The sequence below is a fragment of the Geotrypetes seraphini genome, chromosome 4 (genome assembly GCF_902459505.1).
Source record: "Geotrypetes seraphini chromosome 4, aGeoSer1.1, whole genome shotgun sequence".
In the NCBI taxonomy this organism is placed as follows: domain Eukaryota; kingdom Metazoa; phylum Chordata; class Amphibia; order Gymnophiona; family Dermophiidae; genus Geotrypetes; species Geotrypetes seraphini.
The window spans coordinates 57,316,937-57,343,411 of record NC_047087.1 but is presented as its reverse complement, the minus strand read 5'-3'; the positions used below and the strand labels follow the sequence as shown (position 1 = coordinate 57,343,411).

Genomic DNA, 26,475 nt, shown 5'->3' with positions numbered 1-26,475 from the left:
ACAAAGTTAGATATCCTAAGGCTGGATGTCCTAGCGGCCACGACATCAAAGTAGATGATTTAATTTTTAAAAAGTAGATGTCTAATGGTTTTGAAAATTACCGTTTCTCTGCTCCCGACTTTGGATGTCTTGCAGGAACCATCAAAGTCGGACTTAGACACACTATCGAAAATGGCCCTCCGTGCCTTCAGAAGCATGTGCACTGCATAAATGTATGCGAGATGTTCATATCTATATTATACATACTGTCACAGGGCAGCCCCTGTTCCTAGCGAGGAAGCCTTGCCAGAAAAAGGAAATGAGGTTAAAACCCTTGAAAGTATTCCTAAATCTGCTAAGGAAAGCCCCAAAGCAGCCCCTAGGAATACTTACAAGCCAAGCCTTCCAGCAATGAAACCTCCTAAAGCCCTGCCTAAAGCAGGCAGATCTGGTTTAACTTTACCTAAGCCAATTATAGGAAAACAGAAGAAAAGACTACATCTCCCAGCAGGCATAGGGCCAGGGAAAGGAAAAAGCAGGGCTGGAATACAATCCACTCCCAATCAGACTCAAATTGGTTTAAGCCAGTTGGGGAGCCAGCCTCAGAGTACACACCTGCTCCCGACCCAGCAAGCCAGGGCCAGTCAGCTGGTTGCAAGCCACAGATTGCCAGCCCAGAGAATCAGGAAGTTCCAGTCTACCTCCTAGCTACCAGCTCAAGCAGAGGTTGGTGAGATAGAAGCTACAGAGAATGGTGAGTCTGAGTTTGGGCAAGACACTGAGATGGCTGATGAGGACCTTGCTTATAATATGGAGATAGAAGAAACAGAATTGCCCATTATAGAAGGAATGGAAATAAGCTAATCTTTTTCTGTTAAAGAGAGCTGGGATAAAATTTGGACTGTGTACTAGATTAAGAGAAGGCTGATATTTTTTTGTTTGAAGAAAACTTTACAGTTGGGACAAGTTTTTTTTTCTCTTTTGAGATAGTTGGGCTTAGACAATTGTTTATGTGTTTTGAATGCTGCAATGATATACCAGGTGGTACAAACCTGAAGAAGCCTGTTTGAAAGTTTGTTTTGATTTTGATCAATAAATTATACCAGGAAAGTGCATCTCTGTCATTGGACCTGGGTTTTTAAAAAATTATTATTCTAATACCAAGCTACCAATAGAACCTCGCATAACCGTTCGGCTGAGGTTTTTTGTGCACTGGGTAAGGCCACTTGCTGAGCCAAGCTTGGCTGCGCCCGGTCACAATACACACAACAATTCTATATAACATTATCTTCTATAAAAATGTGTAGCTATAACCTCCCTCCACTTCAAAATCACTGAGCTCTGGAACAACCTTACCTCCCCTCTTCGGAACTTGAGCTCTCTCCAAGTTTTCCGCAAACATCTGAAAACCTGGCTTTTCTCAAAAAATGTAAGTCTCCCTCCAATTTAGGAATCAAGGAAACTCTTATATCTTGGCATCCCAAGTCCTCTAAATTTTCTTCACACTTCTACCTCTAACCCTCTGTTGTAGTTCCTTCCTATTCCTATTATGTTCTATTTCTCCTACTGTAAACCGCGTCGAGCTCTACGAATGTGGAGATGATGCGGTATACAAACCTAAGGATTAGATTAGATTAGATTAGATATCTAATTTTCATAGAGAAAGTGCACACACACACTTGCCTTTTGAACATTGCTCCGAGTACAAAGTACCCGCTGCTTTTGTAAAAAAAAAAAAAAAAAATGCAAGTGTTCGCACTTAGGCAGACAGTTTGAAAAAACTGTCCCCCTGCATGTCCAATGTGGTGTATGCATTTTTCCCTAAAAGTAAATTAGGCCCTCTGTGTACAAAGCTTACCCTGGTCACACACAAACTATTTACAAAGGAAAATGATCATCTTTGCAGATCTAACAGCTGCTTTCTTTGCCGAAGCTGCTTTTTCATGCAAATGACTCAATCTAACTTGTAAAACATTTAATATTTTGAAGATACTTCCTTTAGCACCCATTAAAAGAGGCCAAGCTGTCTAACAATGCCCAGTGCTGGACTATTGTGGGACTTATTCAAAGGCATGAGATGATTCTTTCTTTTGGGTCAGAAGGTCAAGCTTTGCTGCATTAATTTTGCTGGGTCTCTTTGTTGGAAATAATGAACAAGGTCATTTATTTTCATTTCCTTGTCTTTAATTGCATCTTCTTTAGAATATGAACTCAGTAAACAGGTGGCTGGAATGCTGTTGAAACCCTCCCTCCCTCGTATGGAGAAAAATGCCAAACCTTGAAGCTGTGCCAGAAAAGAGGGCATGTCCTGCGCTAGCCAAGTAGGTTAGCAAAGTTATCTCTATGCAAAGAGGCTCTGCACCTGCATTTTTATTTGAAAACAAATACCTTTCTGTTTTAGTAGAAACAGAAAGCATGTAAACAAGAGCTCATTTCACAATGTTGTAACAATTATATTGCTCATTTAACAGTTTAAGGGCTAGATGTACTAAACATTTTCCCCTTAGACACAAAAAGAAGAAACATTACAATTACTACATCTTGTGCTGCCTATGGTCAGATAAAACGCTTTCATTAACATCCATCTTTTATTTTTCCCTTTTTCAGCAAGCAGAGCACCTTTTTAGCACCAGCTGCATCATAAAAAAAAAAAAAGGTATATTGGACCAGATTAAGAAAATGGCACCCAAAAATTAGGCGCCATTATGATCTGCACTAACCCCCCCCCCCCCTTTTTTCTGAAGTTGCATTAGGCTTTTTTATTGCCAGCTGCAGCGGTAAAAGCTCCAATGCTCATAGAATTCATATGAGCGTCGGAGCTAATATTGCTGTAGCCAGCGATAAAAAAGGCTAATATGGCTTCTTAAAAGGGGGAGGAGGAGGGGGTGTAAGCTAGTACTCTGTAAAGGGCACTCTGTCTGGAGTGACCTTTATAGAACACTAGCTTAGAGTACATTTCACGCCTAACTTTGAGTGCAAGCATATAAGCCTGTCAAAAACCAGTGTAAAATTCTCACACCCAACTGATGGCGGCTGGTCACACAAATGCAGGTATTCTGTAACATCACGCCTAATTTCTGGGAACGTCACTGACTCACCCATGCCCCTCCCATGGCCACACCCCCTTATGCTTTGCATGCTATAAAATCTATGCACACATTTTAAAGAATAGGGTGTAGGGCAGTCCATGTGTTGTTCCCAATTAAGTGCTTGTTAAAAACAATTAATGCTTTATTGGCTAATGATTCATAGAGTAAAAATATACTCCATAGAGTATAAATATCACTTAAAGTACAAAATCCACAATGCCCACATGGTAATGCTGGCCTTTCCTGCTTTCTGTATCTTGATCTGAAGTTGATTATACCACTTGATCTCGAATCCTGGTACCCGTGTATAGATATTTAGAAAGATACCACAATAAAGCAGAACTGGTCAATAGGTTCTTACAGGGGACTCACCTGTGCTAGAGAATGACACTGGGAAAAAAATTATCACCATTTCCGCCCCGTCCCCGTGAGCTCGGTCCTCGTCTCCGCTCTGCAAACTGTCAGATCCCATCTGCACAAGCCTCGAATAGTTATAATTTTATACTGAACTTATTTTATTAAAGTATAAAAAGAGACAATATTCTGTACAATTGTCATTTTATAAACACAAATAATACAGAGCAAGGATCAACAAAACCCCTGTCTCCCCTCCCTTACACAAATATCCCTTCCACTATTGTGAAAACTGAACAAATCAAATTACTACAGAATGCTACATAGAAAAATTAAGCTAACAGAATACTTCAGTCACACATGGCAGGAATAGTGTTAGGGGAGTGCAACTAGAGCAACTGCCCCCCTGATCAGAGAGAGAGTGAGCCCTAAGCCAGCTGGAAGCTAAAGAAGCACAGCCCGGGCTTTGCTGTCCCCAGTTATATCTAAGATCAGCTCTAGTAGGATACATATTTCAAATCTGAAATATTCTAATCGCAAAATATAAAATAAATTATTTTTTTTCTACTTTTTGTTGTCTGGTAATTTTATTCTTCAAAACACATTGGTCTCAGGCTTTGGTTTTGGTTTCCTTCTGTCTTCATCATGGCATGGCTGGCTCCTGAAGGTAAAATAGGTGCAAGAGGAGCTGGGGAAGAGATGCCGAGTCTGACATGGGTGCAATTTTATGTACCACAGGAGCAAGACTTTTCACCGCTCCCACGGGGCAGTAAAAGGTCTTGTCCCCATTCCCGCAGGGTGGTGAAAGGTCTTGTCCCCATTCCCACAGTAAACCAGTTGCAAATGCCCCCATTACTGTGGATTTACTGCAGTGACCATGGTTTACCATGGTAAACGGTCCCCATATCATTCTCTAACCTGCGCACATAAAGATATTCCACAAAAACTACAAATAATTAATTAATTTATGAAATGAGGTGTCCTCAATGTGAAGAATCAGCGAAGGGAGAAATTTCTCCAGCGCTTGACACAACTGGAAAGCGGGTATAAACCCACTCACCTGCACACCATGACTGGACACCTCACGTGTGCTCAAAATAAGTGTTCAAATGAACTGATATTTAATATTTGTAAATCACTCAATGTGGTACCCGTGTACATGCTATTGCGTGCGTTAAAGCCCTAGCGTACCTTAGTAAAAGGAGCCCAAAGTCTCTCACAGAATGCTTCGTGCAACTGAAGAATGTGCCAGTGTGCTGATTGATAATATGAGTTATCTTAGACACACACTATAGTCAAAAAATTCAATACATAAACTTGTTAGTCAAATCATGAATAATACTAGATAGCAATACGTCCCTTTTAACAAAGTGAGTTCTCATACACACTTGCTCAACTACTGTGGGAGATATCCTCTTGCTAAATTTTTTTCTTTTATCTGCCTTGGATTTAAACTGCTCTAAGGTAATGCAAATCTGACAAATTCTCAGAAATTGGCCTATTGGTATAGAATCTTTAAGATGCTTTGGGTGATGATTAGAATAACTTGTGTAAATAGCTATTCGAATCACTGGTTTAGAATAGGTTGAGGTAATTAACGTGGAACTCTGTTTTATTATTTGAGTATCCAAGAACCTGATTGAAGGAGATTTTCAGACCAAAGAGTGAGAGAGGAGTCTAAGTGTGGAACAACACGGTGATAAGTTCAGCTGTGACCATGGACTCCTGAGGTCTTTTTCTCCCTATTTATCAGTTGTTACCTTTTTTTGTGGTGGTTTGTCAGTACACACAGACACACATGCAGGTACATATACATACATACATACATATGAGTGTAAATGAATGAAAAGCTTTTCTTACATGTATAAGACTGAAAATTCAATGCATTGTTTTGACTTTCTTAATATTTATTCTCTGACTGTAATACCTTCAACATTTCAGCTCTTATCACACATGAGTAATCAAAAGAACACAAGAATAGCCTCACTGGGTCAGACCAATGGTCCATCAAGCCCAGTAGCCCTTTTTCACGGTGGCCAATCCAGGTTACTAGTACCTGGCCAAAACCCGAGGTGTAACAATATTCCATGCTACCGATCCAGGGCAAGCAATGGTTTCCCCCGTGTCTTTCTCAATAACAGACTATAGACTATATAGTAACAGTTTCTCCAGGAAATTCATTTACACATGCTAATAATTACATGTAGGTTTCCTGGGTTAATAACCCGCATAAACAAGCATTTTATAAAATCTGTGTATAATCAACTATCTATTAAAATAATATTGAATATCTAAACAGACGAGAGCAGTCTTATAGGCTGACATAACAGTGCAAGGTCTCTTGACACAGAGGGGGAAACTCTGTTTAGATTTGCTAAAGTTATAGGTCTGAAAAGTAGCCTAGTGGTCAGTGCAGTGGACTGTAGATGGCCTACAATTAGTTGCTGGGATGATATAAATTCTATAACGGCCATTTTGTCCGCATTTATGAACCTCACTTTAGGCACGAGCACTTACACTAGCTCAGCAGCTGGAAGAGATGCTCGCACCTAACTGGAGACAGGCATGCAAATTTTAGAATTCTATAACCCGCAAACATATCTGCCTGGCATGCCTTCGATCCATTCAAGCACCTCACAGCACTTGCGTAATGAGGGTGGGAGGTGCCTGGGGCAGTGATACCCACTGCTCCTTATCTGCCACCGCCCCCCCCCCCCATTTCCCTTCCCTTCTCCCATACCTGTTTAGTTTCCCTGGATCAAGTAGCTTCTCAACTTGCTGCCCATGCCGGCTCTCCCTCTGATGTCACTTCCTAGTCACAGGGACCCGGAAGCAATATCAGAGGGGAGTACCAAGGCCAGCGTGAGCAGCAGGTTTGAGCTGCTGCTAGCACCATCAAAGAGCTAGAGATACAATGGGGGGGGGGGGAGGGAAGTAAATGCATGTGTGGCGGGGGAGGCGTGGGAAGGAGCAGGGGACAGAGAGGTGCTGGTGCCCCCACCAGGATGGTGCCTGGGGGAAATCCACCTCCCGCTCCCCCCTCTTACTATGCCACTGCCTCACAGGTCCTTGCCCCCTTGACATTGCACACTCTAGAATTTGAGCCCTCAACTTATAGAAAACTGACTAAAGGTAATTATGCATGTTATGGTGCTAATTTGGCCAATTATGCTAAATGGTGCTAATTTGGACAATTATAACCCATTATTGTTTATTAATACCAATTATTTGCTCATTATTAAATTAAGGGCCTCTTTTACAAAACTGTGGTAGTGAGTCCCATGTGGCAAATAGCAGCAAAGCCGTGCTGGGAATCGCTACCACAGCTTTGTAAAAAAGGCCTTAATCTGTTACTTGCTTGGACAAATTTGCACACTAGTTTTCTAGAATTAGGGTGAAAATTTGCTTTGCTTGAAAACAATATAAAATGACTCTGAAACATGCAAAAGTACTGTATTTCCACAGCTGGAAGCAAAGCCAAGCAAGGAAGACCCATTTCAGAATTTTGGGTTCTCACCAGCTGATGTTTACAGCGAATTGTCAAGACTCAAGGTGAGCAAAGCCATGGGACCAGACAAATTGCACCCACGAGTGCTCAGAGAGCTGTGCGATGTCCTGGCGGAACAGTTAGCCATGCTCTTCAATCTCTCCCTAAGTATGGGGAGAGTCCCCCTGGACTGGAAAACAGCTAACGTCGTTCCTCTGCACAAAAAGGGCTGCAGAGCGGAGGCTGCGAATTACAGACCAGTGAGTCTCGCATCAGTAGTGTGTAAACTCATGGAAACACTACTTAAATGTAAATTAGACACGATTTTGGATGAGGGGAATCTATGGGATCCTAGTCAACATGGATTCACTAGGGGTAGGTCATGCCAATCCAATCTTATCAGCTTCTTTGATTGGGTAACAGGAAAGCTAGACTCGGGAGAGTCTCTGGACATAGTGTACTTGGATTTCAGTAAGGCTTTCGACAGCGTCCCACACCGTAGACTATTAAACAAGATGAAATCGATGGGGTTAGGTGAGACACTAATTGCATGGGTCAATGATTGCTTTCGTCAGCGTCCCACACCGTAGGCTATTAAACAAGATGAAATCGATGGGGTTAGGTGAGACACTAATTGCATGGGTCAATGATTGGCTGAGTGGAAGACGTCAGAGGGTGGTGGTCAACGGCACCCTCTCTGAGACATCGGAGGTGACCAGCGGAGTGCCACAGGGCTCGGTCCTGGGTCCACTCCTTTTTAACATATTCATAAGGGACTTGACCCAAGGGCTTCAGGGTAAAGTAACTCTATTCGCTGATTAAGCCAAACTATGTAATATAGTAAGTGAAAGCAATCTGCAGGATAGTATGACGCAGGATCTGCTTACGTTGGAAAACTGGTCCTCAACATGGCAGCTAGGCTTCAACGCTAAGAAATGTAAGGTTATGCATCTCGGTAGCAGAAATCCATGCAAACCTTACACCTTAAATGGAGAAACACTAACTAGGACTTCAGAAGAAAGAGACTTGGGAGTAATCATCAGTGCAGACATGAAGGCCGCCAAACAAGTAGAGAAGGCCTCATCCAAAGCAAGGCAACTTATGGGATGTATCAATAGAAGCTTCGTTAGCCGCAAATCTGAAGTCATAATGCCATTGTACAGAAACATGGTGAGACCTCATCTGGAGTACTGTGTGCAATTCTGGAGGCCACATTACTGTAAAGACGTGAGAGTTGAGTGGGTTCAGCGGATGGCCACTAGGATGATCTCGGGGCTCAAGGGTCTCTCGTACGAAGAAAGACTAAACAAATTGCAGCTCTACACTCTAGAGGAACGCAGGGAGAGGGGGGACATGATTGAGACATTTAAATACATCACGGGACGTGTCGAGGTGGAAGAGGACATCTTCTTTCTCAAGGGACCCTCGGTCACAAGGGGGCATCCGCTCAAACTCAGAGGAGGGAAATTCGATAGTGACGTAAGGAAGTATTTCTTCACAGAAAGGGTTGTAGATCACTGGAACAAGCTTCCAGAGCAGGTGATCAAGGCCACCAGCGTGCTTGACTTTAAGAATAAATGGGATGCCCTAGTAGGATCCTTACGAGGGTCGAGTTAAGAAACTAGGTCATTAGTACTCAGACTTAATGGGGTGGGTTAGTAGAGTGGGCAGACTTGATGGGCTGTAGCCCTTTTCTGCCATCATCTTTCTATGTTTCTATGTTTCCGGAGGCTGTTATAGGGGAAAGCACCTTTCAGGTGAATAAGTTCCTACTGGAACCTAAGGGCAGACTGCTGGGCACGATGGACCACTGGTCTGACCCAGCAGCGGCAATTCTTATGTTATAAGTCGAATCAACGACAAACATACCTACAAAACAGACAATAAAATACATCAGTGACCAGCACTTTACTATCATCAATCTTTACTCTTCCTCATTCATTCAATCTCAGACTCTGTATTTCATCTGACAAAACATCTTTCTAAACTGCTGTAGGTTTGATGTTGTCCAAGTAAAACTGAATTAAATTTGACACAATAGTAAAATGCATTCTTGTATTTGGCTTATAAAGTTGTTAAATTTTGCCTGATAGTTTTACTTGAGAAATCAGCTTTGAGGATTTACTTTTAAAATAAGATGTGTTTAATCAGAGTCAGGACACATAACCAAAAATAAATCATTACCCACATGATATGCAGCAATCACAGGTCCAGAGATTCTTCCTCTAGTCCTTGAGAGTTATAAGCAGGCTTGATTGTCAGGCTATTCACAATCGACATCAGCTTATTTGCAAATATTTGATCACAAGTATAAACGATCAAAAACTTGACTTAATTTGAATATATAGGGTATTCTGTAAACCAGACCTATTCGGTTGCCTCAAGAATAGGCAGCATTTTTCCCATGCCTGCTGTATTCAACAAAACATTTGCAGAATGAAAAAGTGATCACAACAGTAGTAATAGTATCAAACTAATGTAGAAATCTCTAAGGTTCTGCTTTAAGTAGATGGTAGAGACTTTTAATGGTTCTACTGAAGTATTCGACTGTGACCTGTTTGTACCCTCACATATTCCAGAGCAATGGAGAACTTTTTGAACCAGTGAGGAAATAATAGGAAGAGATTCCTTTTGGAGGGAAACTGGAACTGATAATATATAACTCTAGGCTTTCTGTAATCTGTCTTTGGTTCCCTGTTCATTGTACCACAATGCAAGGAGACAACTCAGTTATTGGAGCTGCTTGGGCCCTTTGCCCCGATTGACTATATCAGGATATCCCTGATCTCAAGGAGAAAAAAAAAAAATTAAGAATTTCTGGGGTGCAAGAAAAAAGTAGGGAGCACTGATCTTGGCAAAGAAGGAGAGGATATAATGGATGGTACTGGGCAAGGAGGGCCAAGCATTCAAAAAGAACTTCATCTGTGGCCATATTTGAGTTCACTGCAGCTCCGAAAGGTATTCTTGGGAAAAATGTAACAGAAGAAACTCCTAGGAGTTTGAGAGTCCTGAGTGAGCTTTTACTGCACCTTGATTTACCATGCGATTTAACAGTCTGTGGTATCTCATTTTCACAGGTTGTTGAATCCTGTGGTAAAAGAGTAACACAGCTTACAAGCTACCACACAAAAAGCATAATTCTATGTACCGAGGTCCGCAGGCCTAAAGACCACAGCCCGATTCTTTCATGCCAGATCTTAACTCTCCCATCAGACTCCCTGTTCCTCACCCCTGATCCTTCCCTAGGCACTCCTTCAGCAAGGGCCTCAGAGCTCTTACCTGATGGTCCAGTGGGTAATGGACAAAGACAGTCCCACGTTGCTACTGCTCAACTGGTGCTATCTCCAAAATGGTGACCCTAGTGGTAATCTCACACTACTACCACTAGGAGTCATTATTTCCATATATGGAATTTGACCCCTAGCTATAGTAGCATGCAACTACCGCTTAGCACCCTTTGATTAATTCCCCCTTAAATTTATCCCAGCTTGACTTAATTTCTGTCAATATGACTTAATTTATCTCAACATGATTATGGGGGAATTCAACAAAGGGTGCTAAGCATGTAAGTGAGCACTAACCAGTAAAGATGCTATAATGGTTGTCTTCAACGGTTAACACACACTAACGCATTTGCACCTTTATTGAATTCTCCCCTTAATTTAACCTGAGATGACTTAATTTATCTTGTGACTTAATTTATCACAGAAAACAAAAAATTTTCACCGCGGCAAAACAAAATCTGCATGGTCCATGTTTCTGGCGTGTAATTATAATCTCCATTGCACCTTGTTGCTGACTTTAATACTTATCTCGAGGAGTTCACTGAAAATAAATGGGTTTTTTCATGAAGGAAGAAAAATATTTGATAAACATGCCATCTCAGAAAATTGTTTTTGAAGCAAAGGTCAGTATTACACTTTAAAAGAAATAGAATCCAGTTTTTTCAAAAAGAAGCCTAGACGGTGGCAATGTGTTTCTATAAATTGCAGTTTTATAAAGTAGAATAGTTCAGAATGAAACCATGGCATAAGAACATAAGAACTGCCATACTGAGATGGACCAAAGGTCCATCAAACCCAGCATCCTATTTTCAACAGTGGCCAACAAAAGTTCCAAGTACCCAACTAGATCCCAAGTAAGAAAACAGATTCTATGCTGCTCATATGCAGTGGACTTCCCCAAGCCATCTCAATAATGACCTATGGTCTTCTTTTAGGAAATTATCCAGACCTTTTTTAAATCCTGCTAAGCTAACTGATTTCACCACATTCTCTGGCAACAAATTCCAGAGTTTAATTATTGGGCAGTGACTCCTAACATGGAACTCTGCATCACGTACTATAGTTCGGGTTCCTCTTTCCCACATGCATCACTTTGCGCTTTGTTCAGGATTACTGGAATTGGCAGTAAAATCTAAAGACTCAGCACTGTTATATGTTTTACCTTATTCTCATCGTGCATTTAAAATAAGGCACATTATCAAGTCACATTGGACAGTGTTACAATATCATGCAGTGCTTCACAATTTTCCCTGATTTGCTTTCTCTAAAGGTTTGAACCTATGACAGAGATTAATGAAAGTGCAGTTTAATTCTACATCTCAATTTTTAGAGACCTAGAAAGGTGAACATGCTCCTCGCAATTTGACATGAGTTCCGCCTTTGACTTGGTGGACCATGGAAAACTGTTATAATGCCTAGACACAATCGGAATCAGAGGAGAAGTACTAAACTGGTTTTGAGGTTTCCTTATATCACGCACATACCAAGTCCGTTTTAATCACGATCTCTCAGATACATGGAGCAATCCATCTGGCATGCCACAAGGATCACCGCTATCCCCTTTGCTCTTCAATGTTTATATGTCCTCATTAGGTGCACAACTATCCCAGCTGGGGATAAAACTATTTAGCTACGCTGACGACTTCACGATAATCATCCCATTCACCAACTCTGTCTCAGAAGTCACCCCCAAAGCAACAGAAGTTTTAAATCGGATGGAGCAATGGATGACCGAATTCAGACTAAAACTAAACTCAGAGAAAACAAAATTTTTCATAGCAGTGCCATACCCACTCAACACTAAAGCACCAATGTGCATCAACAACCTTAGTTATCCAATTCAACCCACTATGAAGATATTGGGTGTAACACTGGACCAAAACCTGACCATGAAAGACCAGGTAAACTCCTTGATCAGAAAAATCTTTCATACCCTCTGGAAACTTCGGTCCATCTGAGCTTACTTTGATGCCTCATCATTTCGAATTCTAGTACAATCCCTTATTCTGAGTCAACTCGATTATTGTAACATCGCCTACTTGGCACTCCCCCAGAAGTACATGCAGTGATTGCAACTAGTTCAAAATACAGCGGTTAGACTACTTTGTGGACTGAAGAAGTTTGATCATGTGACACCTTCCTATCGACTTTTACACTGGCTACCGATGGAGGAACGTGTGAAATTCAAGTTTGGTTGTTTTTGCTTCAAGGTACTCTATGGCTTAGCCCCTAAATACATAACAGACCTTTTCTCTTTCTCAACCAACAGACACAAGCGAAGCTCACACCTGAACTTCGTTTCTCCACCGGTTAAAGGTTGTAAATTTAAAAGTCATCATCAACATCTTCTCACACATCAAGCAGCATTATGGGGTAAAAACCTTGAACAATTGCTTATACCTACTATCTATGGAGAATTCAGGAAACGCCTGAAAACACATCTATTCCTGAAATACTTAGGAAACCAACCTATTCAATCTTAGTCCTTAACAACCGAGCGCAAGAACCACCTGTCGCTAAATCTGTACTTTGTTTATTCATTCAATCTGTAACTTTGCTTATTCACTCAACCTGTAACATTTCTAATCATTGTAAACCGCATAGAACTTCACGGTCCTGAGGTATATAAACTGTTATTATTATTATTGTGGTCACCATAATATGTGCCAATATAGTTCTCCTTTACAAGAGCTACAGATATCGAAGTGGGTTTTGAATAAGCATGGAAAAAAGGCTTCAGACTGTAACACGCGTGGGGTTGCATATGTTATTCAATGCCCGTGTCCCAAAATATACATAGGACACACTATTAGAAACATTAAGGGCTCTTTTTATGAAAGTGCGCTAAGGTTTTTAGCACACGCACACAATTAGCGCACACTATAGTGCATGCTAGCTGAAAAACTACCGCCTGCTTAAAAGGAGGCGGTAGCGGCTAGGAGCCCTAAGTCTTGCATAGGTGAACATGTGAATAGAATTAAAACTCAGGTTTTGGAAGCTCCTTTAGTCCAGCATTGGATCACAGAATAACACTTAATAACAGCGTTACGATTTTCAGTATTAGAAGCTCCATTTTTAAAACAAGGTAGTAACATTGCAGAGGTATTGTGGAATAGAGAACAACAGTGGATATTCAAGCTTAACATGCTGTTTCCACAAGGACTAAACAGTGAGATTAAATGGCAAGCATTTTTGTTGACCTGGGGAAAGCCACTTCTTTTCCTTGAGATTAAGTAGCATGGAATCTTGCCACTTTTTGGGACACTTGTGCTCTGGACTGGCCAATGTAAATGGATCGTTAGTCTGACCCAGTAGGACAACTCTTTTGTTCTTATGGGATGTTGTATTTACTGATATCCTCTGATTAAGAGAGTTGGTAGGTCCATACAGAGATTTAATTGAGCACAGGAGTATGTATAGCAAATGGGCAAAAATGCACATTATTTACTCTTTTAATGTTCTGCTTTGAAGAATTTGGAAATCAGTTCCCAAACTATATCATATCTACGAAGTGAACTAGCTTGAAACATTGTTCAATGTATTTAGCTGCAAATATATTGCATAACCAGTTTAATGCAAACAGCATTGTACTCTACTTTGAGCATGAAAGTTGCGTGTTAGCAGTGGTCAAGTCTGCTTTCTTCCAAATGTAAGTGCTTAGCAGGTTAAAACTAATGCTATCAAACTATGATTTTTCATATAGTAGTACATAAGAACATAAGAATAGCCTTACTGGGTCAGACCAATGGTCCATCTAGCCCAGTAACAAGAACAAGGAAGTGGGGAAGGGACACTGGTCAATAGAATTTCAGTTAAAATTCGCACGAGTATAGAGTACATACAAATAAAACAAATTTATGGCAAGCATGTAAAGTCCTTTGTAAAAGAGCATATACTGGACTCCAACACGGTCCATGTTTCGGCCAAAGGGGCCTTCCTCAGGGGTGTAAAAGTACCCCAGTAGATGGTGCCAAATGACAAAAAAACAAGCCAAACTGAGTAAATTTACAGGAAAAGCACGCAGAGGTGCCTGCCGCCTAATGCAATATGGAAAGTACAATCGCGATTCAAAGAAAAACACTGCGATGGCCAGGAACCACTCAAATACTAGTCCAGTATCCTGTCTTCGCGGAAGCCAATACAAGTCACAAGTACCTGGTAAACACCCAAATAGTAGCAGCATTCTATGCTACCGTACAGACAGCTATAATTTAAAAACTGGATTATGGGCTACCTTGGTGTCTGACTCAAGTGCTCAAAGTGTATCCACCATGCAGACCCTTGAGATCAGAAGGGACGCTATGGTTGGTTAGTGAAGAGCTTGTTAGTGTTTGTCATACAAAAATAAGAGCCTCAATAATATCAGTGGCAGGAGTCCTCTTAGGGAATAATTTGGGTGGACCTGTTAGAATGCTTTCTGATATTCAGAAATTTAAGAGTGTGCTGAAGACAACTTTATTTATGGAGACGTTTTCCTGAAATCTTATTTTGTTTTTATGATTTTGATTTAGAAGAGTTTTTAGCTGTATGTAATTTATTTATTGTTGCATTGGCATTTAATTACGTAAGTATGAGGTGAACCACAGGTTTAAGCAGGGTACAATTTTTTTAATAAAAACAAAATACTACTTTGAATTTATATAACAGTAGTTGTAGCAAAAATTCTGATAAAGAAAAAAGAATATTAGCAATTTCAAAATGTGCGCAGTACAGGCAACATTATGCAAAATCCAAATTCATTTCTGTTCAAATAATTATTTCTTATACAGTAGCAGTATAAATGCCTACAACCAGAGTTCAAATGCATAGGAGAGTTGTCCTTTCATTCTTAAAATCCATGACCCATTTAAAGGCAATCTGATCTGCTCACACTTGCACTGGAGAAGAAATAACTGACTGGGGATGGAAAACTTCATAACAATTTTCTTTGAAACGCACAAAGGACATTGATGTCATTCTTGTTTCATGATAGCTGTTTATTATATCCATACTGCCAGACAGTTCAGTGATTTTGTCAGATTACTTTGCTTTTATCAGATTGTCAGAGTAAAAGAAATAAATTGATTATAATCCCCCCATTTTTACAAAACTACGAAAGTGTTTTTTAGTGCAGGCCAGCACGCTGAATGCGTCGTTTATAGAATCAGGGCCTAATTGTATAGTGTACACAAACAAGTAATGTGCAAATAATAATCCTTTTCTAATATTCCTCCCCCACCCCCTTTTACAAAACCATGAAAGCGGTTTTTAGCACAGGCCAGCGTGCTAAATGCTCCTTCTGCATATTCCCCATTTGAGTCAGTGTTCGCATATTCACAAACCTATTCTTAAAAAAACAACTTTCTTTGTTTTCATTTTCACTTCGCGGTCTAGTGTTTGTTTCCAGATAAGGCCTCAAGCATCCAGAGAGTGACTTACAAGCATCTACAGGTACTCCAAATGCTGTTCCAATAAGATCCATTGTTCACTTTCCGTAGTTTTGAGGCACAGTGTGTGCTGCTGGAACCTAACCTCTATTTTCCCATAGACTCATCATTTTGTTTTTGGGAATCATACCAGCACAAATAACGAGAACGGACTGTATTGGCATCTTGTGAGGTGAGAGCCTGAGTGGGTTTGCTAGCAGAGCAAACAGTGGAGAGTTTCAGCATGATCCTGGGCTGAAGAATGAGGGTGGGACCCAGAGTGGCTCACTAAGAGTAAAGAATATGGACTCTATATCTGAGGGATTGTCATCAGGAGAGGACAGAAAGAAGACTGTGTGGAAACCCATCTCTGTAGGTAAATGAGAGTGTGCGAGATTCTGCTTACAGCGGAGCCTTTATGGGTGTTTCAGCTTGGCAGGAAGATAGTGTGGTCCTGGACTGAGGGAAAAGGGCGGGACCCAGAGCAGCTCACTATGAGTAGATAAGGAATTGCATGCAGAGATTGGGGAACATGATGAGGGAATATTGAAGCAATGTGTACCTGAACTGTGCTCAAGATTTGGAATTCACAAACTTTTGCAAATAGTTGGCCAATACTGAGCTCCTTATCTTTCCACCTAAACCCGTCTCTCCTCTGCCCCTGTTCTCTATTTCTGTGAACAACACCCTCATCGGCTCGCAACCTTGGGGTAATCTTTGACTCATCTTCTCTTCACATTTCCAACAAATTGCCAAAACCTGTCATTTCTTTCGCTACAACATCATTAAATTCAGGCCCTTCGTTTCTGAGCGCACTACTAAGACCCTTATCACCTCTTGCCTAGACTACTAGAACCTGCTTCTCGCTTACCTTCCGTTAAACCATCTTTCTCCTCTTCAATCTGTTTATAACTCTGCTGTATGCCTCATATACTGCCAATGTCGCTATGCCCACATTACCCCTGTCCTCAAGTTCTCTTCATTGGTTCCCCAACCATTTCTGCATACAGTTCAAACCCCTCTTAAAGACCTACAGTACAAATGTATTTGCTCTGCAGCTTTCCACTCCCCACTGGGCACTCTGCTCATCGGGTAAGTCTCTCTTATCTGCACCCTTCTCCTCTACGGCCTGCTTTAGATTCTATCCCTTCTACTTTGCTGTACTGTATGCTTGGAACAAACTGCCTGACTTGGTACATCAAGATCCATTTCTGGCAGTACACTTGTCCCTCCGTATTCGCTGTGATAGGGGATTAACAGACCCGCAAATACAGAAAAACCATGAATAACTATTTGCTGTTTTCTATTAAAAACCATTGTGAATTGATGACACCGCGAATAACATGGTGGGAGACCTGGCCTGTTCCTGAAGGAGAGGCAAAACACGATGAAGAAAGTGCTGGGAATCAGCAATTTTTTCTGTAAACGCTTGGAATCAACAATTTCTCTATGTAAGCTAACTTAATTGGGGGGGAGGGGGGGAGGAGGAACCAGCAAGCTAAAAACCATGAATAATCGAAACCGCGAATACTGAGGGAGAAGTATATTCAAATACAGACTCAAAACTTACTCTTTGAAGCTGCTTTCAATTCCAAACTCCAACTCACCTGCTAAGCGCCAACATTTGTCTCATCATTCCCTCTGCAATTCCCCCACCTGATGCACCTTTTTGTCAAGTTTGTCTGTCTTGCCTAGATTGTAAGCTCTTTTGAGCAGGGACTGTCTTTGTTTTGATGTACAACACTATAGAAAAAATAAGTAGTAGCAGTAAACTTTAAGCATCAATTTTCATCAGTCTCAGCTTCATTTTGTTCAATTAAGTAAAGGACTATGTGGAGTGATTAAACCCTGGGGAAGTATCCTTCAGCCTACCAGGATTTAGCCTGGCTTCAGCTTGCAGCTAGATCAAACTAAGACTTTCTTTTTGTATGCCCTGGTCTCAAGTGTCTGACCCAAACAGCTAGCTGGTGCCCAGAAGACTGCATGAGTGAGACCAGGGTTGCATTTTGTTTCAGTGACACAATAACATTTTAAATACAAGGGGCCACTGAAAAGTTCTCAGCCCAATCAACAAAGTTGGGGCAGTCTGCATTGAGGGCTATACTCTTAGGGGTCCTTTTACTAAAGTGCACTAGCTGTTTTAGCACACGCTAAATATTAGCGCGTGCTAAACACTAACGCATCCATTATAGTCTATGGATGTGTTAGTGTTTAGCGCCCACTAAAACTGTTAGTGTACCTTAGTAAAAGGACCCCTTAGTCCAGTGATTTTTGCATTTTTTCAATCTATATTTTTCCGATTGAATAAAAAAGTAGAAAAATCACTGGACTAAGCCCCTGTTTTAATAAGGTGCGCTATGCATTTTTAGCACGCGCTAAATCTATGTGTGCGCATCCTTAGACTAACATGCACATTAGCTTTTAGCGCACGCTAATATTTAGTGCGTGCTAAAACACTTAGCACACCCATGTAAAAGGAGCCCTAAGTGTATAGCCCTCAATGGAGACTACCCCAACTTTGTTGGTTGAGCTGAGAACTTTCAGCGGCCCTTCGTACATATTGTTTTTATATGGTTAACTGATAGTGTGGTTTCAATTATTCCACAGAAATATCAAGACAATTATAAATTGTTTGTGTTAATCAAATGCAGGCAGGTGCTCTTTACTAAATTTAAAGAAAATGTTGAGTGTCTGAAAACAGATTTCTGTCACTTTGTTGAAGTAGTAAATTTTTGTGAGCTTATGATTAAAAAAGAAAAAAAAAAATCTAATTGCAAGTTGTTTCCCCTTTTGAAAACTGTTTTGTGAAAGAAAATGACAGTGAATTATTTAAAATTTGTATTTGGATAACAATTAGCTAAAGGGAACTTCAGGCTTTCAGTACAATCTTTCAGTGGTTAAAGATATAGTGAAGAGTAAGAGCCCAAGTTTATGAGGGAGGATTGAAAAAAAAAAGAAAGAAAGATGATTGTACTTTAAATACAATGGACTCGGATATATTGACTAAAGCAGTAGAATATATTCTGGGCTTTGTTCCCTAAGGGTGTAATTACAGGCTTTATTAGCTCTAGCCAAATATTGTCCTTCAGATAGTATTTTGGTTTGGGGTTGTTTTTTTTTTTCCGTTTGCTTTGCTCCACCCAGCCACATTTAGGGCGTACCACTTTTCCTGCAAGAGGCATAGGTGCAGACGTACACTGGAGAAACTGTAGTTGCACAGGTTTCTCAAATAAAGAGAGCACTACAGAGAGATAGGTGTTAATTAAGGTAGCTGAGGCGTAAAACCAAACCAAACGAAAAAAAGAAAAAAAAAAAAAAAAAGTTACTTCGGTCTATTTTCTTGCTCGGCCTCTCCAAGTCCACAACTGTCCTGTGAAATCTGGCAACCCCTGCCTCTGTCACTTCTTCCGGTCGCCCAGGGAGCCCAGCCAGTAGCAGCATCAGTGTGCTTCCAGCACTTTGAACTACAATTGTAAACGGCTGGGTGGGAAGATTTCACTGCTCTCAGTAGCCCTCCTCCCCTGTTTAAACAACTCGAGCAAAGCTTTTTTTTTTTTTTTTTCTTCTTCAAAAATTCTTCATTCTAGCCTAGTGATCAGTGACTATACCTTTTGTTGGTTAGTTTCCTTTTATTTTTGCGTTTTTAAAAGAAAGGGACCGGGGGTAGAACAAGGGGGCGTGGGCAGATCTCGTTCTCTCTAGTTACAATAGGGGGTGGTGATTATTATTTTTCTTTTAAATTATTTTCCTGTTCTCTTTACAGTTGTGGGATTTATTTGTATTTATTTTTTTTTCGCCCCTCCCCCCCCACCCGCCTCCCTGCGCCCTCTGGCAGCGGGGAAAGCTGGGAGAGCTGCTGCTTATCAGTGCCGGTCGCGTGGCTTCTTTGTGTACGGCAGCTGCTCCTGAATGCGCTGCTAAATCCTCTGGCTTGGCACCGAGGTTTAAACAAAATAACAGCCTCAGCACAGCAAGGCATAGGCACCAAGCCGGATTCCTCTTTTGCTCTGCCTCACTCTTCCTTTCTCCAATTTCTTCCAACTCTCTCCCCCCCTCCTCCGGCAATGATCCCTTTCTGAATGAGATTTTCTACCGGTTTTAAGCCTTGTGTCCCCTCTCCCCCCCCCCTTTTTTTTTTTGGTCCCGGTCTCCTCAGCCTGCTCCAACAGAGAAACCTTAGTGAAAGAGATCGAGTGCGGATCTGTTTAAAAAGAGCATAGAGATTTCGGGAAGTGCAGCGTTTTATACCAAAAAAAAATAAAAAAAAATATATATACATATATATATTAGAAAAACTGAAGCAAACAAAAAAACTTTTGCTTGATAAAAGCAAACGAAAAGCATGGATGTAAGATTTTACCCAGCTGCTGCTGCTGGCAGCTCTCTTCCAGGGGACGCTTCCAATCTGGACTTTTCCCAGTGTTTGGGCTACTACAACTACAACAAGGTGATTATTAATTTTTGATTGTCTGTCTGTATTTCAAGTTCCGTTTCCAGTGGGAGAGGTGAGAGAGAGTTAAATGTGTGATAGATTTTTTTTTTTTTTTTTTTTTTAGTTCAAAGAATCTTGCTGTGTGTGAGACTTCTAAACAGGAAAGCCAGATTACAAATGTCACTTTCTGATGAATACGTTCAAATGCTGTGATTAGAGGTGGGGGCATAGCTCCTGAATTGTCTGATTACAAAGATTAAAACAGTACATGTGTTTTACAGCCTGTAACGTGAAACTGTGTACATCCTTCTGAGATTTGCCTAGTGTCATTGGAGTGGGGTGTTTTTTTTTTAGCTCAGAAGTATAGAGTTTTGCCTGTGTAACTTTTTATTTCCCCCAAGTGCATGCGACGTTTAAGATACTTTTTATATATATTCTTTACCTTCAGAAAGATATTGGTGAAATAAACTTTACTTTTTTTCAGAGGTTGCCTGAATGTATTGCTCATGGTAAGGTATAGGTCTGGCTGAAAACTTTTAGAAGCTTTTATTACCGGAGAATAAACTAATATATCTATTTCTGCCTGATCTGAACTTGTCTGTCTTTGCTTTTTCTCTAAATTATAGGTACTAATTACTAAGCAAAAGTTTGGGGGGATGGGGAGGATCAATATTTGACAAAAACTGTCAAGAAAGTTGTTGGCTTGTACATAATAACATTAGTCACTTTTTCAGTCTCCCCAACCTATTTCTTTTCGCCCTCTTTAGCTTCTGACACCAAAAACTCCACTACATTTTAAAGGGGTATGTGTTGATTTTATTTTCCTTCAAAATACAGGGGGGCGTTTCATTTACTATCTTTGGTAATTTAGGGAGTGTTTTTACTGGTTAAAAAAAGTGGCCTTAGTGTGTGGGAAACCCCACCTAAGAGTGAGCTAAGGCCACTTTATACTGCAGCCAGAAAATGGCTGACTTTCTCTGTTCTCAATTAGTAGCCATGTGCTAATGTTGCCAATAGAGTGAGAGTATTAAGAAAAACTAGTGCGAGAGTACTTACCGCCACCTATTTTATAGGTGGTAAGGGCTCGCGCGCTAATCCTGCTCTAATCAGCACACGTTAATGTAAATGCGCTGATTAGCACATAAATGCTCATTCTCCATCTCTCCATGGGGGAAAATTCTTTTGCATGTGGTTGGTACACGCAAATGTCAAATTTACCACAGAATGTCTGAGTACATCCTATGATAAACCCTTTTAGTCTGTGTTTAGCGCATGTTGGTGCCTAGCACAGTTTAGTAAAAGGGCCCCTTAATTCTGTTGCATACTTCACTCTAGCTGGCTATAGTATTTGTAATGTATTTAAGGAAAAGAAGCATATTTCAGGTTTCTTAACAGACATTCTATTTTGGTTCATAGTTTTGAAAGGGGGGGGAGCAAAGTAAGAAATACAATGTTCACTTGTAGCAAATGACTCATGATTTGGGGGCTAAAGGCATAATAAACAAGTACGTGTCTTCTTAAAACAGTTTTATAAATGCTAAAAAAATATTTCAGTTTATTTACATTTATAGTCATTTATAGGCAAGTACACCCATGCAGTCTTTTACCCTTTTCATATACCTCCTGGGACAAGATGGAATTGGTCTGGAAGAATATGATGTTTGCTTCAAAGCATATTTTGATTTTGTTTCCCCTTTAGATCTGTTCATGCTTTACCCCCAGCTTGTTAAATATATGCGGACAATAAAAAAGACATGGTAGCGATGACATAGATTTTGAGCCTGCTTGTTAGAGGAAAGTGAAGTATTCAAGAAGCTAAGTGGATTTTATATACGTTGCCAATGTTTCTTGGTTGAGGCTACCAACCATATGGTCCCACTCCTTCTCAAAATCACTCAAGGAATACTTTCGAACAGTAGTTTTATGGGATTTAGGTAATAGTGCAATTTATACATCTTATTAATTACCCAATCATTTCAAACCATATTCTTAATAGTTAAAATAGGTAGCTCAATATTTTTCAGTTTTGCTATGCTAGCATTGCCATCCAGTTCGGATTGAAAATACAGCAAATTAGATTATCTTGAGAGCCTTTTTGCTAGCAGAATCTGGCCACAAATCACCAAGCCCCTCAGTGCCATATAAATGCTGTTTGCTGCTCTCTATATTCATGAGAGAGGCCCAGTGCTAGAAAGCAAGGGTAGTTAACAGGATAAGACTGAGGAAGGCTGTTAACAGAGAAATACTTTTAAGGGCTTCAACCAAGGCTTCAAAAATGTTGCTAAATACAACGTTGAAAAGAGAGACGTTGACATAGACCAACATTTTGTTATGACTTTTGTTTTTGTATAGAGTTCTAAATCAAGTGATTTTGTTTATTGGCATTAGATTAACAATGTACTTTTTGTAAAGAGGTTTTCTTTCCCTTACACAGGAGGCTGGATTATTGATGTCTGCCTGTACTGTGGCAACAGCAAAGTAGCTGTGGTTTTGAACTTTAGTTAAACAACAGGGTGATAAGAAGAGTAAGAGCTGCTGAGACTCAGGAGCAGAATGCAAGATATTTTTTATTCATTATCTAGCAATGCATATTTTGGTGACTTTATTGTTGGAAATAAGTAGTGCACTCTTTTGGGGTAGATTCACAGAAAGTGAAGCTGAATATAGGAATCTCCAGAGTGTGTGCCATAATGAAAAGAGACATATGGCTATGATTCAGTGTGTTTGCAAACTCAGAGTTGTTATGAGGGCCTTCAAGATACCGGGGGCAAAGAGGTGCAGCCTGCCTATGCTATAGTTACCATTGTCAGACTTCTTGACTTCTCTTTCTGCTGTCAAATGGCAATTCACCCCCTAGATGCATTGTTTTTGTCTGGCTTGGAACTGGAGTAAGGCTGACTGGCCTTCCTCTTGCCTGCACAGGTCCTTGTCTTTCTTGTGGAAGGCAAAACTCTCTCTTTTTTTCCTTATGGGAAATGGAGCCAGTCCATGCTGTACTTTTTCCCTCAACTCTATCAGTTCATCTTGCATGGAATCAAGTTGCAAAATCCCATTTTTGAAAACATTTTTGGTCGCTTAGGGGCTTCATCATGATAGCTGCAGTATATTGTGGTATTTATCTGCCTGAAAGAATCTTAGCATTCTACAATTTTTTTGTTTTGAAGTGTTACAAATAGCTTCATTAATCATTAAAGCACAGAAAATAAAGTTTTTTTTAATGCTGCACTGTTTCAGAATTGGTGGAAAGAGTCAGCGTTGTATATTTATGACCTGTTGTCTATTAAAGTCTTCTGGGTTCTGTCAAGCCAGAAACCTTTCTGCTTCTAATGGCAACAGCGCACAGTGTGTTTGGTTTGTACAAGCCAGCCTCATTATGGCAAAGATAAACTATCACACATCAAGTCCCTGTTTACAGGTTACCTAAAAGAAGTCAACCTTTTTACCTAAAATTATATTAAGTACCTGATCCAAACTATCAACTACGCATCATCCAACGGAGCCTGGGTGACCAAGCAGGCTACTAAACACATCCTTAGCGACATTCAATGACTTTGACCTCAGTACGGGGTAGATTCACATGCAGACAGCGCACAAAATAGCTTCCACTATACTTTACAGTAGAAACTCGATTATTTGGACTAATTGTGACAAGGTGTAGTCCGTATAATCAAAAATCTCGATAGCCGATGACATACTAGTACATACGTAATATATTTGTGTGCTGCATACAATCATGGAATTAGAGAGGCAAAGTGAACAGGGCGTGTGCGCTCTATGATTGACAAGCGCCAGCAGTGTGGTAGTCGAGCACTGGCACAGTACCTTATTATAATTATGAATTTGGTGACAGTACCAATTGGTAATCATAATTACTGTAGTTGCTGAGCACAAAATATGAGTCTGGATAACCAAAGTCTAGATAATCGAGTTTCTACTGGAGTTCTTATTACTTAAGAATATACATAGGTTTTGTCTCAGGGTATATATGTAGGTACCTTTAGATTCCTCACTGTTGTATGTATCTCATTTAGAAGGACATGCGTTTGGCAGAAGGACTATGTTACATTAGTAAAAGCACCCTTTCTCTTGAGTGTCATGGTGAAATGTGCCTGCCGGCAGAGGTAAATAGACCCTCTAATGGTCATTATTCAAAATCACTTACTCTATATGGTTGGCAGCAGGTGCTGATCGACCAAAATTTCTAATCGTGCCGTGTTTTCTCAAAACAACGTTTTGCCACATTTTGTCATACTATCACCATGTCTCTCACACTTTACTATACCGATCGCATCTGCCACACTATACTAAGCCCACCATGGTACGATTTCTCATGCTATGTCTGCTACACAGTATTTGCCATTCCATGTCTACCATGCTAGGTTTTATCATGCTGTGTGCCATACTGTCATGCCATACTAGGTTAGCCATGCTGTGTTTCAACATACGATGTTTTGTCATATTATGTTTTACCATGCTTTGTTAATTATGTTTTGCCATTTGTCAGACAATGTTCTACCATGCCATGTTTGCCATCACTTTGTATAAATACGTTTTATTATGTATGTAAACTTGTAACCAGTTCTGAGCTCTTCTGGGAGAATGGGATATAAAACCAAATAAATGCTTTCAGTTTTAATTGTACCATTCATGGAATGTGTACCTTTTTGGTTGTATAAGTCGCTATTCTCCGGATTCTAAAAAGCAGGGGTAGGGAACTCCGGTCCTCGAGAGCCGTATTCTAGTTGGGTTTTCAGGATTTCCCCAATGAATATGCATTGAAAGCAGTGCATGCAAATAGATCTCATGCATATTCATTGGGGAAATCCTGAAAACCCGACTGGAATACGGCTCTCGAGGACCGGAGTTCCCTACCCCTGCTATAAAGGGTGCCCAAATTTGGGCGTGATCTGGGGAATGTGTGTGCAACTAAATTGAGTAATGAGCAAATCAGCAGTAGTAATTGGGTGCTAACAGTCAATTATTAACTGGGCACCAATTTGGATTTACATTTGTACCTTTTTACATGCTGTCCTATAACACTGTGCACACAATCCCATACATGGTAATCCAGAAGGGGATGTAGCCAGGGGAAAGGCACGGGTAGGTCAGGGGCATCTGGAAATTTGTGTGCAGTGTTATAGAATTGCCATGTTCATCTAAGGAGCTGTTAATAAATAATCTGTGGTGATGATGATATGTAGCTTCTTCCTATATCACAGCTCTTCATAAACCACATTAATTAGAAATATTTAAATAATTAAATTATGTGAAGTGCTCAGACCCTTCAACCAAAACTGTTTGGTGATAACACCAAACCATGGCTGCCGTTGGGATCATCATTGCCTTCACTGTCCCTTTGCCACCCTCTGTTCACCTAACAAGTAAAATAAAATAGCTGATAAAATCACTTATCTTGAATGATAAACGAGGGCTTGTTGATTATATTATTGGCAACCATAGATGAAGTAATAAAAGTGCTTGTGCTCAAAAGTGCTTTGAAAACTGCAGAAAGCCATTTCATGAACCCCGGCCCTCCGACTTGATTTTTGTACTCTTCCTCAGGAGGGGTCACTGCTCATGGCTTTTTCTATCTCGGAAGGCAGAGAAGTCCAGATCACGGGAAGGACCTACAGTGTTATAGAATACCACAGATGAATACCTAAGTTTGGGTACCAGGAGTTGCACTTGGTTTCAGCAGGTGTGTGTCCTGGTGCCCAAATTTAGAAACAGAATCTGCACTATGCGCTATTTTATAAAGAGCCCTCCTCCCATAATACCATTTACTGAATCCAGTCCTACACGTCCAAATCTGTGTTTGAAACTGAAGAGGAATCGTGGTTGCTCTGGCGAGTGGGGTTTTAAAGTCATACAAACAAACTTGGCAATTAAACACTCAAAGTTATCCATTTAAGACAAGTGCATAGATATAGCTTTAAACAGAAATTACTGTACCCATTTTGTATGTACATATGTAGCCAACTGACTTTTGTGGCTCAGTCAACTGAGTATACATACAACTTTGATAATAAAGTGAAGAGTGATGCATTTGGGGAGTAGAAACTTGAGGGAGATGGATGTGTTGGGAGGCGAGAGGATGATATGCACTGATGGGGAGAGGGACCTTGGGGGTGATAGTGTCTGAGAATCTGAAGATGACAAAGCAGTGGCTGAAGCCAGGAGGATGCTAGGCTGTATAAAGAGAGGCGTAACCAGCAGAAGAAAGGAGGTGTTGATGCCCCTCTACAGATCATTAGTGAGGCCCCAGTGTGTTAAGTTTTGGAGGCTGTATCTGGCCAAGGATATAAGAAGGCTTGAAGTGGTCCAGAGCAAAGCGATGAAAATGGTAGAAATTTTGCACCAAAAGAAGTATGAGAAGCGACTAGAAGACCTCAACATGTATACTATGAAGGTATTAATATAGGACCAAATCTTTCCATGGAAGAGA

General features: G+C 40.5%; 1 protein-coding gene across 6 annotated transcripts in view; it reads left to right on the top strand.

Annotated features, from left to right (window-relative positions):
* The first annotated feature begins 600 nt into the window (after nucleotides 1-600).
* TOX3 (TOX high mobility group box family member 3) overlaps nucleotides 601-26,475 on the top strand; it is a 317,190-nt gene continuing 291,315 nt past the window's right edge. For 3 of the 6 annotated variants that reach the window (XM_033940242.1, XM_033940240.1, XM_033940239.1), the window contains exon 1: nucleotides 18,772-20,045. In XM_033940242.1, coding sequence (XP_033796133.1) covers nucleotides 19,941-20,045 — 105 coding nt within the window. In that variant the 5' untranslated portion in view covers nucleotides 18,772-19,940. Of the gene's footprint in view, nucleotides 734-2,181; nucleotides 2,301-18,771; nucleotides 20,046-20,797; nucleotides 20,834-26,475 lie in introns of those variants that run through there. The other 3 variants (XM_033940238.1, XM_033940237.1, XM_033940241.1) reach the window with 2 other exon arrangements.